Source organism: Terrapene carolina, unplaced genomic scaffold, assembly GCF_002925995.2.
Source record: "Terrapene carolina triunguis isolate 2854851 unplaced genomic scaffold, T_m_triunguis-2.0 Scaffold96, whole genome shotgun sequence".
Taxonomy (NCBI): Eukaryota; Metazoa; Chordata; order Testudines; family Emydidae; genus Terrapene; species Terrapene triunguis.
In genome coordinates this window covers 60,342,758-60,359,223 of record NW_020664447.1, presented here as the reverse complement: position 1 = coordinate 60,359,223, position 16,466 = coordinate 60,342,758, and the positions used below count along the sequence as shown (strand labels likewise).

The 16,466-nt window shown below is 55.1% G+C and overlaps 1 protein-coding gene across 1 annotated transcript; it reads left to right on the top strand.

Annotated features, from left to right (window-relative positions):
• The first annotated feature begins 2,343 nt into the window (after positions 1–2,343).
• On the top strand, positions 2,344–16,277 carry RPS6KL1 (ribosomal protein S6 kinase like 1). Its single transcript, XM_024192714.3, has 11 exons — positions 2,344–2,429; positions 3,625–3,941; positions 4,561–4,685; positions 7,033–7,125; positions 8,088–8,135; positions 9,025–9,157; positions 12,316–13,317; positions 14,274–14,363; positions 14,562–14,644; positions 15,026–15,121; positions 15,282–16,277. The coding sequence occupies exons 2-11, from the start codon at positions 3,683–3,685 to the stop codon at positions 15,390–15,392; spliced, it is 2,040 nt and encodes a 679-aa protein (XP_024048482.1). The 5' UTR covers positions 2,344–2,429; positions 3,625–3,682; the 3' UTR covers positions 15,393–16,277.
• Positions 16,278–16,466: the final 189 nt, after the last annotated feature.

Genomic DNA, 16,466 nt, shown 5'->3' with positions numbered 1-16,466 from the left:
GCCATGTGCTTCTGGGACTGGAGCTTCCTCACAGCCTGTGCCTCTCCCTCGTTCTCTACAGCACGTCCTGCCAGTGCTCCTGCCAAGTTCCCAGCCTTTCCTTTTCCACCTGCTGGGCCTGGAGTTGCTAGGAGCTCCCTTAAAGGCCTGGAGGGCTCCATTTGGGTTAACCTGAGACCCCTTGTTACTCTGTTCAGTAAGAAACCTCAACAGAGCTGATGGCCCCCAGATGGTACAGCCTAGAAATGTAGCATGGCCACCTCAAAAGCTACAAATGCCCCCATCTCCAGACAGCTCCAGCCTGAAGGAAGGTCAACCTCTGCCTCTCTGACCTGCAGCCTCAAAGGAGGGGGAGCCTGGCAGATAAGGCCATGCAGAAGTTGCCTTCCCAGGGAACTGTGGGATGCATTTCCATAAGTCATAGCACTTAACAACGGAATGCTGTCCCAGTGTAGCTGCAGGGCAATTGAACAACCCATAGGCACACAAGCGTGGATGCAAGTGTAGATGCAAACCATCCTGTTAGCTTTAATTGAGCTATGCAACCCCAGCTAGGAACAGTCGCACTCACTCAGTAGTGCAGAAAGGCCTATGGGAGTTTGGGCAGCACTCGCCACTCCCTGTCCTGAGCTGAAATCCTCAGTCACCTCCCAGGCAACTCACACATTTCACCTTTTCTGAGACTCTAAACCATAGGGGCCCTGAGTGCTGCAGCCAGATGTCTCCCTTGGGCCAGGTTGTGTTCTCCCCCGTTCTCCATCACCTTCCCAGCTCTGAATTTAACTCTAAATCCCTTGCCAAAGGGGTGACATGCCCCACTTTCTCCTCTGATCTTCCCCTGACCTCTTTCTCCACACATGCCACCTCTCTCCTTACCTCCCCGCCCCCTTCCTTTATTGGTGATCAGTCACTGGAGGCCTTCACCCTTGCCCTACAACCCCTCCACACTGGCTGTGCTGGTGCAAAGGGGATATAGGGCAGGTGTAAGCCCCCCACCCCCTTCAGGGCACAGAAGATTGTCTGTGGGAGCCTCAGAGCCAGCTCTGTACCTGCTTCCCCCCTTGGAAACACCCAGCACAGGGGACACTCAAGAGCAGGCTGGGAACAGGAGGGTAGCATCTGGGTTGTTGTGTCTTAGAGTTCTAAACACCGTTACGAACATGGTGAAACCACACTGGCACAGTTGGAGTCCGAATAACCATGTTTAACCCAATTCCTATACACCACAGTTGTCTCAAGACTCCAACTATTCACCATTGTGGCAGGGCCCATATGGGCCTTGGAAACCAGAGCACACCCTGAGGGATGAATTTGGACCCATGTTTTCTCCCCTCCAATATGCCAATACCTCAGAGTTCAAACATAGGAATCGCTGCACAAGAGCAGAGCAGTGATCCACCTACTGCAGTGTCCGGTCTTTCACAGGGGCCAGAACCAGATGTTTCAGAGGAAGGTGCAAAATAATAATAATAGTTAATAATCCAGCTACGGAATAACTTGCCCACAGGAGAAGTTTCTTCCTGCCCCTGTCAGTTCTGATTTACACCCTGTCTGTCACAGTGTGACGATAGGTGTCATCATCCTTTTTTCATCTTACTACTTGTCAGTGGTACAGTAAATTGGCTTGTCAATTCCCTCAGTCCCCTGCCTATCTAGTTCCTCCACTCCCCCTCTCCCCATGGTCTCTGTGCAGGCAGCATGCCCATCAGCCAAGGCTGCTCAGCGGTATGAGAGGGGAATTCCCATCTCTGCTCCCTCAATCCCTAGCTGTCTAGCGACTCTTCTTTACATTTCCTGCTGGAGGGCGGCTTGGGATCGCAGACATTTGGGGCCCCGATTCATGGGTTGCGTGGTGCGTGACACACCCGGGCCATTCCCGGGATGGATGCAGACGGGACAGAGCCTGGACAGTCTGAGCTTCATCCGCCACCTGATTTATTAACAGCCCCACGGTCCCCGGGTGTCTCTTTCCCGTGTTGTAGCGGGGAAGTTTCTGCGCCCTCCTGCCCATCCCAGCCACCCTCCCACGGCCCGGCTGGCTCCGGGCAGCTCTCCCCCTTCGCCACTTCCAGGGCAATGTTTTGACCCTTAGACCCTTAATCCAGGCTCTCCCCGCCGCCCCGCTGCGCGCCTTCGGGCTCTGCCATCAGCTCCCCCTTCCGCGGCGGGCGCTGCCCGGGGAGCCGCAGCCCGCGCGGACGCTGCCTCTTTAAGACGCAGCCGGTGGCCGAGCTGCCTGAGGATTGGTGCTTTATTCTAAAGCCGGGGGATGAGCTCATCTGCAGCCAACCGCAGCGGCTGTGGGGAGCCGGCACCTCGCTCCGCGCCCGGGGAAACCGGCCCGGCCCCAGCAGCGGGGCGAGGGGAGCGGCTCCATGGGGGCGAGGTGGGTCCCGCACCCCCAGGGACCAGGCTCCTGACTCCACCAGGTACTGTTCTTCCTCGTGCATGTGATCCGCCTCAGAGCTACCCCAGCCCCATGGCCGAGCAGCCCCTTCCTCTGCCCTGTGGGATCAGGCTGGGTCTCCTATCCCCCTCCCTCTCGCTCCACTCTCCGAGCAGGAGGGTGGATTTGTAGCCTAGTGGGGCCCGTTGGTGCTGTTTCACTGCTACCATCTCCCCAGCAGGGCCCTCCTAAGGCCACCAGCGCCAGCTCCCCAGCAGCAGCCGCAGCCTGCCCAGAGCAGCTGGGACTCCAGCAATGTGAGCATAGGTGCTGGAACTAGGGGTACTATCGCACCCCCTGCCTTGAAATGGTTTCCATCATAGACAGTGTTTACAGTTTGGTTCAATGGCTCTCAGCACCCCCACTATACAAATTGTTCCAGCGGCGCCCCTGAATGTGAGCTTCCTCATAGCAGTGCCCTGCCAGCACCAAGCCCTGCAAACTGTAGTCCCATGCATTTGTGACTGGTTCTGTTAACCTGAGGCAGCCCCAGGCAGAGGGGGGCAAGTAGGAGCAAATGCTTGTTTTGACCAGTGTTGGTCTGTATCTCCTGGATTATTAGCCTGTTCAACCACAGTGGAATCCACATGAAAGACCCCAGTGCCCTGACTGTTCCATCCATAGAGACCTTTGTTACATCTCCTCTGGAGGGATGATCAACCCTGATCCTAAATGTGGAGGCCCTGGGGCGAGAGCTTTGGCTCATGATTGTACTTTCCTGCAGTTTGCAGCTGCTGATCCATTTCCTGCTTGGTCGCAGTTTGTGTCAGCAGTGATAAGAGACCAGAAATAGCCTTTCACTTTTTCTTTACGGCAGCAGTGGTGCCCTAGCACAGCTCTGCGAATGTTCCTGTTTCCCAACCTGCAGCCACCCTTTCCCTGCTACTCCAATCCTTGACACCCCCAACCCAGCTCTGCTAATGCCCTGCTATTCCAATCCTGGTCCCCATAATAGCTCTGCCAAAGTGCTTCGCTCCTGACCGGCTATTCCAGGCTTGGTTTCCTCCACTAGCCAGTCTGCCAATGTGCAAGGCCTGACTTGCACCCCCCTGCTATTGCTCAGCCCTCTTGCTGCCCTCTCAAACTTTGCCAGCGCCCTCCCTTCTACCGAACCCCAACTCCTCCCCAGTGTTGTGTTGAAGGGCTTTGTTTTGCTTCTCATCTGCTTTCCCCCCCAGCCCTTTTCCAGGATTGCAGGGACTGAGCTGCTGAGGATGCCCTGAGAGTGGCCAAGCCATGAGCAGAGTCTCCCGTGAGCGCCTGGACTCGGAGTCCTGCTCCCGGGCACTCTCCCAGGCCCGAATGTACCTCGAACAGATTCGGAGCCGTGTCTCTCCAGGGGGCCCTGATGTGCATGGAGCTGGGAAGCGGGATTACCTGGTGGATGCAGCAAAGCAGATCCGCCTGGCACTGGAGCGGGATGTGAGCGAGGACTATGAGGAGGCTTTCAATCACTACAAGAATGGCGTGGACGTGCTGCTCAGCGGCGTGCAGGGTATGGTGGGCTAGGGGCAGGAGTGTAAGGTGCAAAAGATGCAGGGTATATGGGGCTTGGTGGTGCTGGGGTGCATTGAACACGGCGGGGGGTTGGCAGCACACGAGGTACGAGTGCTCAGTGGCGGTGTGTGTGGGCTACACAAGGAATTTGGGGTTGGTGGTACAGGGCACTTGGCAGCACACTGAGATTATGTGCACATTTTGGCAGTATATAAGGAGAGGAGAATCTGCATGGCTTTACGATAGAGTTCTCTGGGTCTCTATGGTAGCAGCCAGGGATGGTGGGGCTGACACCGTGACTAGCTGGCATGGGGAGGGAGCAGAGTGGGCAGGATGATGGGAATGGGTCAATCACCAGCTGTCAAGCAAGGAGGCATGAGGAAAAGGATAATGACTGAAGGCAGGGCTGCAGGTTAGTGACTGGCTGATGTGGTTGGGGGGCAGAGCTGTGGGGAAGATGTGGCATGTGGGGAAATGGTGTTGGGACATGGTGCAAGGATGAGGCGTTATGAGGGGCAGAGCGTCTGGGTGAGCCATGTGGCACTGAGATATGTTGGCCAGAGTGTGATGAGGGGCTGGAATGGTGACTAAAGCTGTGTCCCTCCCACCCCATGCAGTCGACCCCAATAAGGAGCGCCGTGAGGCTGTGAAGCGGAAGATCACACAGTACCTGAAACGGGCTGAGGAGATCTTTAACTGCCACCTGCAGCGGACTCTGGGGAACGGGAGTTCCACTGCCACGGTGAGGAGATGGGGCTGGGAAAATGGCTTCATAGGGACCCCCTGATTGCCCTGGCCGGGACCTCGGGGTGCAATACTGACAGCACATGTGGTGCTGGTTGGACTCCCTGAGTGCAGTCCCCTGTGTGGGGCTGACTGGGATGCATGTGGGACAGCTGTGTTGGGGAGAGGGCTAGGACCCATGTGGCTACCAATCTCAAGCCCTAAACATACAAAGGTGCCAGTAGGGCTATAACACTGGCATCCTGGTCAGGGAAAGGCTGAACAGTGCCCAGTGATGAGGGAGATGTAACTCGGCCTAGTGATAGCTGGCTCCAGATCCTGCATGTCAACTACCAAATGTCACCAGGGGACAAGATTTAGAGAAGCTCTTTCTCAGTGCCTTAAATGACCACTTCCTGGGGCGGCCCTGTCTGGAGCACCCAGAGGAGTGGCTGTTCTCGACCTACCTGACACACAGCAGTGGCTTGAAAAGTAACTATAGTGGGGCTGACCTGAGTAACGGGGCTTGTCTGCATTGCATTGTTCTTAAACTCTCCCACCATTGCAGTCCCTCAGATGCAGCTGCTCTCGTGGGATGGCAGCTCCTGACTGTGGGTCTGCATGAACGCAGGTCTGCGCTGGGTATCTCTGCCATGCTCTGGGTGCTGCTGGACAGAGAGGATCTATTTTATGGTGCTAGTCAAGGCAGTGAGGGAGAGGTTTAGGGGCTACTGTGTTGCAGTTGACTCAAAACAAGGTTCTCCAAGCAGGGCCGTCCAGAGGGGGGGCAAGTGGGGCAATTTGCCCCAGGCCCCGCAGGGGCCCCCACGAGAGTTTTTCGGGGCCCCTGGAGCGGGGTCCTTCACTTGCTCCGGGGGCCCCGGAAAACTCTCGCGGGGCCCAGGCCCCGGAACTTCTTCCGCTCCGGGTCTTCGGCGGCAGTTCGGCAGTGGGGGGGGGGGGGCCCTCCCCCCCCGGGCCCCCCCCCCGGAGTCCCCTGAAGCCCCGCGGCGGGGGGGTCCTTCCGCCCCGGGACCTGCCACCGAAGTGCCCTGAAGACCCGCGGCAGGGGGATCCTTCCGCCCTGGGACCCGCCGCCGAAGTGCCGGGTCTTTGGCGGCAATTCAGTGGCGGGGGCCCCCTGCTGCCGAAGACCCCAGGCCCCCTGAATCCTCTGGGTGGCCCTGTCTCCAAGAAGATCACCCGTCAGCTCCCAGAGCCCTGCAGGCCCCTTCCTGCCCCAGCATAGACCCCAAGGCTGCCCTTGTTGGATAGGCTGGGCCCAAACCACGATTGAGTCCTGCACCAGCTGCCGAATGTTGATGGCATCTGTGGGAGGGGTGGTGGCTGAAGGGGAGCTGATGCTACCCAGCTGCAGAGGTGAAGGGCTGAGATGGTTCAGCACAACCATAGCCCATGGCATTATTGGGACTCATGCGGTTTTTTAGGTGGTTTATTTACGCCTGAATTTTTCTTGTGATTTTTCTCATTATTAAAAATGGCTGTGATCCCTTGTTATCAGAAGTCCTGAAGCCAAGGCTGCCCTCAGTTAAGGTGGACACCATGCCTGCCTCTAGTGAAAATGGCTTCCATTTCTCTTTCTTCCCAATGGGACTGAAGCCAGACTGTCCTCAGCTAAGATGGCAGCCACCAGTGACCCTGTGCGGACCAGGCAGGGGAATGTGGAGGGGCAGGGAATGAGACCAATGGGGTGGGGGTAAAGGGCATGTGAGGAGCTGGGACCCAGATTGGGAGATCAGGTGAATGTGTGGAGCAGTGAGACAGGACAGAGAATGTGGGGAGAGCAGGAAGGGCTACTGTTGGGGGACAGGGGGTGACTTTGGGGACTGGGGAGGTTAGAGAGGGAGAGTATGGGGTGCAGCAAACTGAGGGGAAAAGGAGGGAGTGTGAGGGCAGAAGATTGTGGGGCAAGCAGAGAGAAGAGTGTGGCAAGATGCTGGGTAGGGCACAGTGATAGCCTAGGGTGGGGCAGGAGATGAAGGTGGGAGCTGAGTGAATGAGTGTGGGTAGAATGGCAACTGCCCCACCTCAAGGGTTAGGAGAGGGTAAGGGCAGTCCCCAGTTCTGTGTACTTAAGTACTTAAGGTTGAACTTACGTCCGCTGGAGGTGGGAGCTTCGCCCTAAAGGCTCAGAAATCCAGACACTGGCCGAAACCAGAGTCCATTTATTTTCTTTTATTTTTAAAACAATCACAATTTTGGGTGTGCGTCGCTGATGGTGTCTGAACGTTTAGGTTTGGCAGCTTTTCTGGCTCCCCACAGATGAAAAGGGAGACCCCTTCCAGCTGCACCCCTGGACAAGAACATCTCCAGGATCCTCATTCTCATTTCTCACTGCCTCACAGGGCTACAGCAGCCTTCGCTTTCGGCCCATCAGGACACTCAGCTCGGCTGTGGAGAACCTGAGGCGCTGCAAGGTTGTGGGAGTGATTGAGAAGGTAAGGAGCTGCAGCAGAGTCACAGCAGCCTGGACATCAGGTGCTGAGAGCCCCTTGTATTGTGCATGCCAAGCAGGATTGAGGCTGGTCACCCACACCTCTCCCACCAGGGAAAACCTGAGTGCTAAAGGGAGTGGGGTGACTCAACGAGGGGCACTCTGAGCTGACCACTGATTGACCGGGCAAGGCCCAGAATGGTATTGGTGTCTCAGGGGGTTCTCTCTCTTCTGAGCTAGTACTGGCCCCCGGGTAGTGGGGAGGTGTGCTGTGCCACTAGGGGCACTGTTGGATGAGAAGTAAAACCGATGTCCTGACCACTCACAGCCATTAAAGGCCCCAAGACCTTTGCAAACAACTCAATGTATTTGCCTGATTCCAACCTGCACAGCTACATTTCGCCTCCATAAACTGATGCCCAGTTGCTATGGCGATGGATGCCCTATAGGTTCCATAGACCCCAGCAGAAGTCTGGATGATGGCGTTCGTTTCCCTGCACCCTCAGCATGTCAGGGCCTTGGAGTGAAGGTGTTAGGTTCCTTCCCTCGGGCCCCTAAGGAGGGTCAGAATTTTGGGTGATGAGATTAATTCCCTTCTGCCTCCCCCCACCCCACCCCTCTCCACTGGCAAGGCCCAAAGGTGGGACGAAATGCGTTACACAGACCTAAGGGAGGAACATAAAAATAATGATGCAGGAAGCTGAAAATGCTGTGGAATTCCCCCCCGACTCTCCCCATTTAGTGTCACTAACTCTTCCTGTATTCCATGTCTCCTTATCTCCCTATTTCTGAGGTAACTAATGTTGACTGATTAAAAATGTGGCTGGAGGGCAGGGGTAGCTAGAGACACCAAAATAGTATGGAAAAGAGGTAACTTTGAGACTAAAATGAGCCAAGTCCCTTGAAATGGGACTTGGGGTGACAGAGTTCACTGTTTCTGATCTGGGCTGTCACCATTGCTTGCAGGTGCAGCTAGTCCAGGATCCAGCCACTGGGGGGACCTTTATACTTAAGGTGGGTGTTTCCTACCCCTTGGCTCCTCCATCTCCCGCTCCTTTGGGGGAACCCTCCAGCAAGGGGTGTCTCATACCAGCCTGAACTGAAGAGTATTTCCCATGGGTTCCTCAGCTCTATTTTGTGCTGTTCAGCAGAAATAAATTTTATAGTAGTATCCAATGTCCCCCTAAAGTCTCCCATGCCCTGGCATGACCCTTCCCCCCCCCCATTATCTCCTGCAATCAGAGGGGAATTCAGTCTCCTTGGTCACTCAGACATGAGCTGCCTTCCCACTGTCCCTCTAATGGAACTCAGTCCAATGGAGCTGGTGGAACCCAAGCCATGGATCTGTGTCCAAACATGAATCGGAGCAGAAATGACATGAGTCTGGGAGTTCTCAGTCTGAGTCCCTGGGGCATTTGTCCAGCACAGTTAGGCGTGATTATCACTGCTCATGAAAAGCCCAGAACTGTAATAACAGAGAGCTTGGAGGCTGTGGGGTAAGAATGGGGGCATCAGCTGGAGCTGTGGGCGTGGTGAGGACTGGAGTAGCTGGAGGGATTGAGGTGGATGGGCAGAGCTCTGTGGGTGGGGCCAGCCTCAGAGTAGCGATGGAGGTTACAGATCAGGAAAAACCTGCATTGGCAGAGCTGTGTGGGAGCCCAGGTGTGGAGTAGCAAGGGGCGCTGTGTGAGTGTATTGGTAAGGCTGTCTGAGCAGGGTTTGCTGAGCTAAGCAGATGGAGAGCTCTAGTCTGTGTGACCCTGGTGGACAAAGGTAGGAATGAGGGGCTTGTCAGAATGGAGTAGACCAGTAGTCCCTCCCATTCAGTCTTCTGCCCTGGTGGTGGCCAGTCTCCAGGGATTCAGTGACACTCAAAGTTCCCAGCTGTATGTTCTCCATGCAGAGCCTCCCCAAATCCCACGTGGAGACCCGTGAGCGGCAGACCATCATCCCGCACGGAGTCCCCTTCATGGCCAAGCTGCTGCGCTACTATGTGAGCGAAGACTCCATCTTCCTCCACCTGGAGCATGTGCAGGGTGAGTGTGAGCGCCAGGACTCTGCTCCCTTCTTGCCCTACCCCCTGCTTCTCTGAGCCCTGCAGCGAGAGCCAGCAAGCAGCATTGCGGGTTTGGAAGAATAGATAAGAGGCTTCTGGGATCCATGTGGGTGAGAGAGTAGGATAGAGATTAGGCTGGTGGAGGCCTGGGTATGACGCTGGGGCTCCAGGTTACTGGAGACCAGAGGGAGGGAATGGAAGCTCATCGGAACATAGAAATTGCTGTACTGATCAGACCATTGATGTGTCTAGTCTAGTATCCAGTCTCCCATGGTGGCCAATAGCAAATGTATCTGAGGAAGATGCAGAAAACCCTGTTGTGGACAGATTGTGAAATAATCTTTCAGGACAAGTTCTCCCTAACCCCCTCAGCTGGAATGAGCACGTGCACAGCTATGTACCCCACTACCTGCTCTCAGACTCTGCTGCCAGGCATTATTTTGTAGACTTGCATCATGTTCCTCCTGTTCACGTCCTCTTTAAACTAAACTCTCCGAACTTGTCACTCTGGGTCCTGGCCTGGAAGTCCCCCCCAGGCCTCCAATCACTTGCACTCCTGTCTCTGAACCCCTTCTCTTTCTGCTATATCCGGCCTGTGAGAGAGTGACCAGAGCACGGTGCTCCAGGTGGGAGTGTGCACCACTAACTAAGATAAGAGGGTTCAGAGCCTAGTGAGGGGTGTGTTCTGGTGGTTCCCGTGATAGGAGAAGGCAAGAGTATGGGACAGGTCTCATGGTATTTGTCATGAGATTTGGAGCTATGTGCTCAGAGCCACTTTCTGTTTGCTGGTTTCCAGCAGACAGCCCACCCTAGGTCACTGCGGGCTGTGCTAGTTACCGCTTTGGGGCTTGGAAGGAATGTTTTCCCCATACCACCAGATTGGTGGAGGCTGGGTTGTTTTTTTTTTTTCCCTTTGTCGCAGCAAAAGCTAGGGTTTGGGTTTTGGGCAACCGGAAGGCTGGAATTCTCCCCTCTGAGGTCACAGTTTGGACCCACATGGGAACTGTTTAGTTGTCCCAACTTTTGACAGTGCAGGAACTCACTAATTTAGGCTCCAGATCCAAAAAAGTAACATAGTGGGCATCCCAAAGGGCATCTCTTTATGAGATAGGGGCATGGTGTCTAACCCCCTGGAGGCAAATGTGAACCAGGGGCCAGGAGACTACTTCAGGGGACCAGCCTGCCAATGTGCTTGATGGCAGTGCGGGGTGGGGATGAGGTCCCTTCTTGCCTCTGCACCCGAAAGGGGGAGGGATGCTAGTGGGCAAGTGGAGGCATACAAATTCCCTCCTAGTGTGATGATTAGCTCCCCCTGTGGTGGGAACTCCCCAGAATTGGCAAAGGATCAATGGGATGTGAGGGACTGCGCTGGGCTGCCCACCGATGGGAAACTTGGATGTAATTTGACTAATAAAGTTGCAGCCTGGCTGAAACCCATAATACCACATGTCCTTCCCTTCGTCCACACAATGAGAACACAAACCGCATTATCCTACTGCCAGGAATATTTTCAGTTCCACTCCTTAAGCATCATGACGCTTTGTTTTATTGCCCAACGGTTCTGCTGAGCAGAGATGGTCACTCTGTTATCTGTGATGGCGCCTAAGCCTTTTCCCCGTGTGGCTGCAGCTCATTTCTATTTAGCCCCTCATCTGAGTAATTCAGATTGTTCCTTCCAGCGTGCGTCATCCTGCTTTGTCAACACTGAATTCCATCTGCCATGGTGCTGCCCATTCACCCAGCTTTGTTGGATCCCTCAGGAGTTCCTCAGTTTTTAGTCTCCACTTACGTAAATAATTAGCTGTGAATGTTGCCACCCCACTGCTCACCCCTCTCCCAGAGTGTTGTTAAGCACAGTGAACAGTACTGCACCTCAGGGTGCCTCTTTCAACTTTTTTTTTTTTGCCATGCTGAAAATTTATTTCCTTCCTATCCTTTGTTTTCTGTCAGGGATTAGAAATGGGCTAAGGGACAGAGCTGTACCCTCGCCCCATGACTATTTTGTTAGTCACTTTTGAGGGGCATTGTAAAGTTGTTTTTTTGTTTTTGTAAACTACATTGGCCTGTTCTCCTTTTCTCCCCCATTAGTTTGCTGATCCACTAGATTAGAGGGGCATGGTTTTCCTTTGCAGAAGCCCTGCTGGTTTGCCCCCATCGTATCATTATCATTTTGACTTGAAAGTTAGAGACTGGGGGGGCAACAGGGAGCTGGTTAAGTCTTCCAGATTCTGTGCCACTCCTGCCTCAGAATGAGCTATAGAGCAGTCTGAGGGGTGCTAACTGACACTGCTGGCATAAGGGCCCTTAGGCATCAGCATAGCTCTGTCCTTCCTCTGCCACCCCTCCCTCCCCCTGTCCCCTGTGCTGGAGTGTGATGGCTGGCAGAGGGGGTAGCTTGTGTGGTGGCTGACTATTCCAGGGAGGAGTTCCCCTCCACCAGGGGAGTTCTCCTCTGGCTGCAGGGCTCACTCGTCTGCAGTTCCCAGTGTTATCCTTGTGCCTCTCTCACATAAGTGCCACATTTGCTACCCTTGTGTTACTCATGGAGTAGCTGATTTTTAATGTGACTGCAGATTTTTGTTAACCACTCAGCCACTTCATAGTCAAACTATGCAGAAAACTCCTGGGTGAATGCCATCCGAGCCTGGGGACTCCCTGATCTATAATTTATCTGTTTGTTCCCGCACCCCCTCTTTGGGCACTTCAGTCTCTGACAGTGCCTCATCTTCATTGTCATGGGGGCCAGAAAGGCCTTCTGGGGGCAAAGAGGAAATGGTCATGGGGTAAGAGGAGGGTGAAAATGGGTCTGGGAGGGAGACAACTGTTGGGATCAAGGGGGCTGAGGAGAGGGAGTGGAACTGGGCCCTGGGAGGAAGAAGAAGTGGAGACAAGCTGCTGATGAGGCCACAAAGAAGGGGAGAGAGGAACCCACTGAGATTATGGGGCCTAGAGAAGATTCTGGGTGAATATTTTTTTTTTCAGCATGTGAATTTAAGCTGCTCAGCATGTGAGCCTGATGCCTGCTGAGCCCTGAAGGCTGGTGTTAGGGTAGCAGGTGGTTGGGGTGTCTGTCTGTCTGCCAGGGACCTGGAATGGTTTCCACCCCATAATACTTTCTGTCTTCCCTTCACTCTCCAGGGGGGACTCTCTGGTCCCATCTCCACTCCCGGCCTTGTTTACAGCAAGGTTCTTTCGATGTCCCCAGTAGCCTAATCCCAAAGCCCAACTCCGCTCTGGTGGGCCATGGTGAGGAGCAGCGAGTAGGAACCTGCTCGGGGGCTGGCTCTCAGTCCAGCCAGAGCTCCAGCTTCCGCCTGGAGAATGGCACTGACCTCCCAACCTCTGCGAATCGCCACCCACCAGAAATTGCTGACCAATCGTCCTCTTGGGAGCAGTCACCTGACCACATGGATGCCAGACCAGGGACTGGTTGCAGGTTCCATACTGGATCCGCCGCCAATGGCCATAAGGGAGTTACTGGGGGGAAGGATTCAAGTGCAACACACACTCTGTTTGGTGTCACTGATTCTGTCTTCATGGCAATGGCCAAGGGACGCAGCCATCTGACCAACCAGAGCTTGGCCTTCCAGTCATGTGACTTGTTAACCAGCAGTGATGGTGTCAGCAGTGTATCCGAGAGGGAAGCTTCTCAGCAGGACACACGGCTACTGGCTGAGGAAAGGCCGTCCCAGTCTCCTGCTGCAGTCCCGAAGGCAATGGGAGGAGGCCACCTGGTGAAGGTGGAACCTCGAGATTGCCAGGTGTCTGATGCTCCCTGGGCTCAGCCCACACGGTCCCCAGTGGCTCCCCCAGGACAAAGGCAGCTGCATCCTGGAACCACCCTGTACAGCTCCAGCGAGTCCTACTGGTGTGACTCTGGGGGGCAGGAGTTATTGAGGAGCATCTCAAGGGCCCGAGAAGGAGCAGGCCATGGTCAGCACAGAGAGCATCCAACTGCAGGACAGCGTGGGCCTCCAACCCATTGCTCTTTCCTAGGGGATGGCCAGGGGACCTGGGATGTGAACGAGGAGCTCATCCGGCTGTGGGCAGCTGAAATGCTCTTGGCACTGGAGGGACTCCATCAACAGGGGGTGCTGTGCCGGGATCTCAACCCCAGAAACCTGCTGCTAGATGGTGCTGGTAGGTGCTGCTTGAGGCTATAGCATCAGGAGGGGTTTTATCCCCTCAATAGGGGGGCCTGTGGCATCTGATCCACTCCAGGATGGTTTGCCCCTGCACTGCATCTCTTTGTGTTTGTTCTGTGAAGTCTGAGCATCTCTGATCCAGACCCCACCCCTGTGCTCCAGGCCTTAGGGGCTTCTAGGAGACTGCTACAGTCTGCTGTGCATGAGGCAGAACAAGGCTGCTCAGCAATGTTAGCCACATGGAACACATCCTGTTCCCTGGGGGGTCCTGGCTACTTGGGACACCCCTCTGAGCCTCCACAGGGGAAGTTGAGATTAGCTGGGGCAGTCAGGCTAACAGTCCCCAAGGCTAATGGTTTGGGGGCCTTTGATTCTGCAAGTCAGCCCTCCCACCCTTGGTCTGGCAGCCTGAGTTCATTGCTCTCCAGAGTGCACTGCATGGCCTGACTCTTCTCTCGAGGCGGGTGTGTGTCTGTGTGATGAAGAATGTGGGGCAGGTTAGAAAACTACAAAATAAACAGTGAATCCTTGCAGGGATCCTTTAAATGAGGAGCTGGGAAAAATGACCCTTTCCCCTTGACCCTCATCCTCTCTTCTTGCTCCATCCAGTTACTCTTGCTTGGATCCCATCCTACCCAGTCCTTCCACTAGCTGCAGACCTGTCACTCCCACTTCCCCTTCCCCAGAAGAGTCTAGTCCCTGCTGTGCATGTGGGAATCATGTGTTCTGGGGCCTGGTGCTCTGTTGGGGCTCAGAGCAGTGAAAACATTGGAGCCCAGCTATGTTGCAGGGCACAGGGGAGGTGCCAGTGGGGCAGCTTTTCCCACCATGTCCCGTTGCAGGGGACGGGAGCCTGGAGGGATAGGGCCACGGCTTGTGGCACATGCTGCAATTATTAGGTGTCTTTTGTCCTGACCTCCCTACCTGCCCCTGACTGGTGCTGTTTCACAGGTCACATCCGTCTCACCTTCTTTGGCCAATGGACAGAGGTGGAGCCACAGTGCTGCAGCCAGGCCCTAGAAGATATGTACAGTGCCCCAGGTAAAGGAACAGTCTACTGCCTTCTCCGATGCCCCCTTGAGACGCCTCAAGAGATTTATATCTGCCCAGCAGCATCTCCCCGTCTGCCTGATCTCTTCCAAGGGCAGCAGCCGCCAGCGCCCATGGGAGCTTGATGCACGGTTGCCTTTCAGCATCTCCCTCCTATTTGATCTTGAACTCATTTGGCTTTCTCTGCAGAAGTGGGTGGGATTTCTGAGCTGACTGAGGCCTGTGACTGGTGGAGCTTTGGGTCCCTGCTGTATGAGTTACTGACAGGAACGGTGAGTGGTTTCTATGTCCCTATCTTATGTCAGGCAGGGGGCAGCATAGTATCAATCCTAGTGTTGGTGCCCCAGTGCACATGGGGGGGCTAGGAGGAGTCTGCATCCTGGTACTAGTGTCCTGGGGTGTAGATTGGGCTCCAGGCTGAGTTGTCACTGGGCATGTGACTCCTAGTACCGGAGCCTGGGTATCTGGATGCTGCTCCCTGGGGTGCTGAGGGCCTGAAGCTGATGAGCCATTGAATTGTGGGAGATGGGAACTGGGGGGCTGAGACTGTTACTCCTGTGATGCTTGGGGAGGGGCAGTGGCAGATGAGGTGTAAGGACAGTGCCCGCTGCACAGGGTTCTCCTCACTGTCTGTCTCTCTGTCTCTCCTGCAGTCGCTGTCCCAGAGCCACCCCTCGGGGATTCACCCTCACACCCAGCTGCACCTTCCAGAGAGGCTCAGCCTGCCTGCTACATCCCTGCTCACTGAGGTGAGGACACCCAGGTGGTGTGAGCAGGGGGAGGGGGCCATGGCTCTGGAGCAGGGATAAGGAATCTTTGGCTGGAGCCTGCTGGGTGAGGGGTGGGAAAGGCCCTTGCTGGGGCTGTGCTGCTGCTCCCCATCTCATCCCTATGTCCATTTCCTTCTAGCTGCTGCAATTTGATCCCAAGCGACGCTTGGGCTCTGGAGGAGGCGGAGTTAACAAGCTGAAGAGCCATCCCTTCTTCAGTACCATCCAGTGGAACAAGCTGGTTGGCTAGACAGACCCATGTGGAGCAGCGAGGAGTGAAGGATGGTGTCATGGTGCCAGGCAGGGGGCTAGCTGCTGATGTGCTAGGTGGGGCCCAGGGAGAGACCCAGATCCTGCTGGAGAGGCAGATTATCCCCCTAGATCACTGGGACCTGTGATCCTGGGTGGTACTTGCAGCTCTGCCAGTCTTGGGGAGGTCCACTTCTGCAAGGGCTGATTGTGGGGGTCTGGACTGGGTCCAATTTGCAGCCTTGGCTTCTTCCTCCTGGGCTAATTTTCATTTGTGTTGCAGTGGCATATCCAAGAGATCAGGCCAGGCTGGGGTCAAGTCATGTTGTCTCCCTGCCCTCCTTCCCCCAGGTCCTCCCATTCTCACCCTACATCTAACCCAACCCTGGTAAAGGTCACTAACCCCTACAGGGGCAAAGACATCTGTGCCAGGGGGCCTAACTCAGCCACTTGGCCTACTACCTTACTGTCCCATGGGTTCCCTGGGACATTCCTGTCCCTCTTTACCCACAAGCTCTGTGGGGCTCTCCTTGCCTGGTGCTTTGTGTGGGAAGCCAGTCTCTGTAACTATGAATTAGACTCCCCTGCTTGTCTAGGGGGGTAGTACCTCCCTCTGGGGCAGGCCCCCTGTTAGTGTCCAGCTCCTTCTCTGCCCATAGACTCCACCAGCTCCCTGGTTCTCCCTGCCCTTATCAACTGGGGATCCCACCCCACATCCCTGTTACTTTCTCCCCATTTCTCTGCTGCTGCCTGAGCTCTTTATGGCTAATACTCCCAATGGCTACCGCTAGATGGAGTCTGGAGTTGTGGTCTGTGTGTCTCACTGGCTGCATGTGCACTAGCAGCACCTACCCATGGTGTCTTGTGGGAGGGGTGGGGAGGAGCCGCCTCTCTTTCTCCCCCCCCCCCCCCCCCGGTGTGTGAGAGGCTCCCCCTGGGATCTCTGACCTGCTCCGAGTGAATGTCTGAAATCAATAAAACAGCTTCACCCAAGTGGAGGATTGTTTCTGATTTACACACTATCCTTCATTCCTAGGGTTACCATATTTTGAGTGTCCAAAACGAGGACACTCCA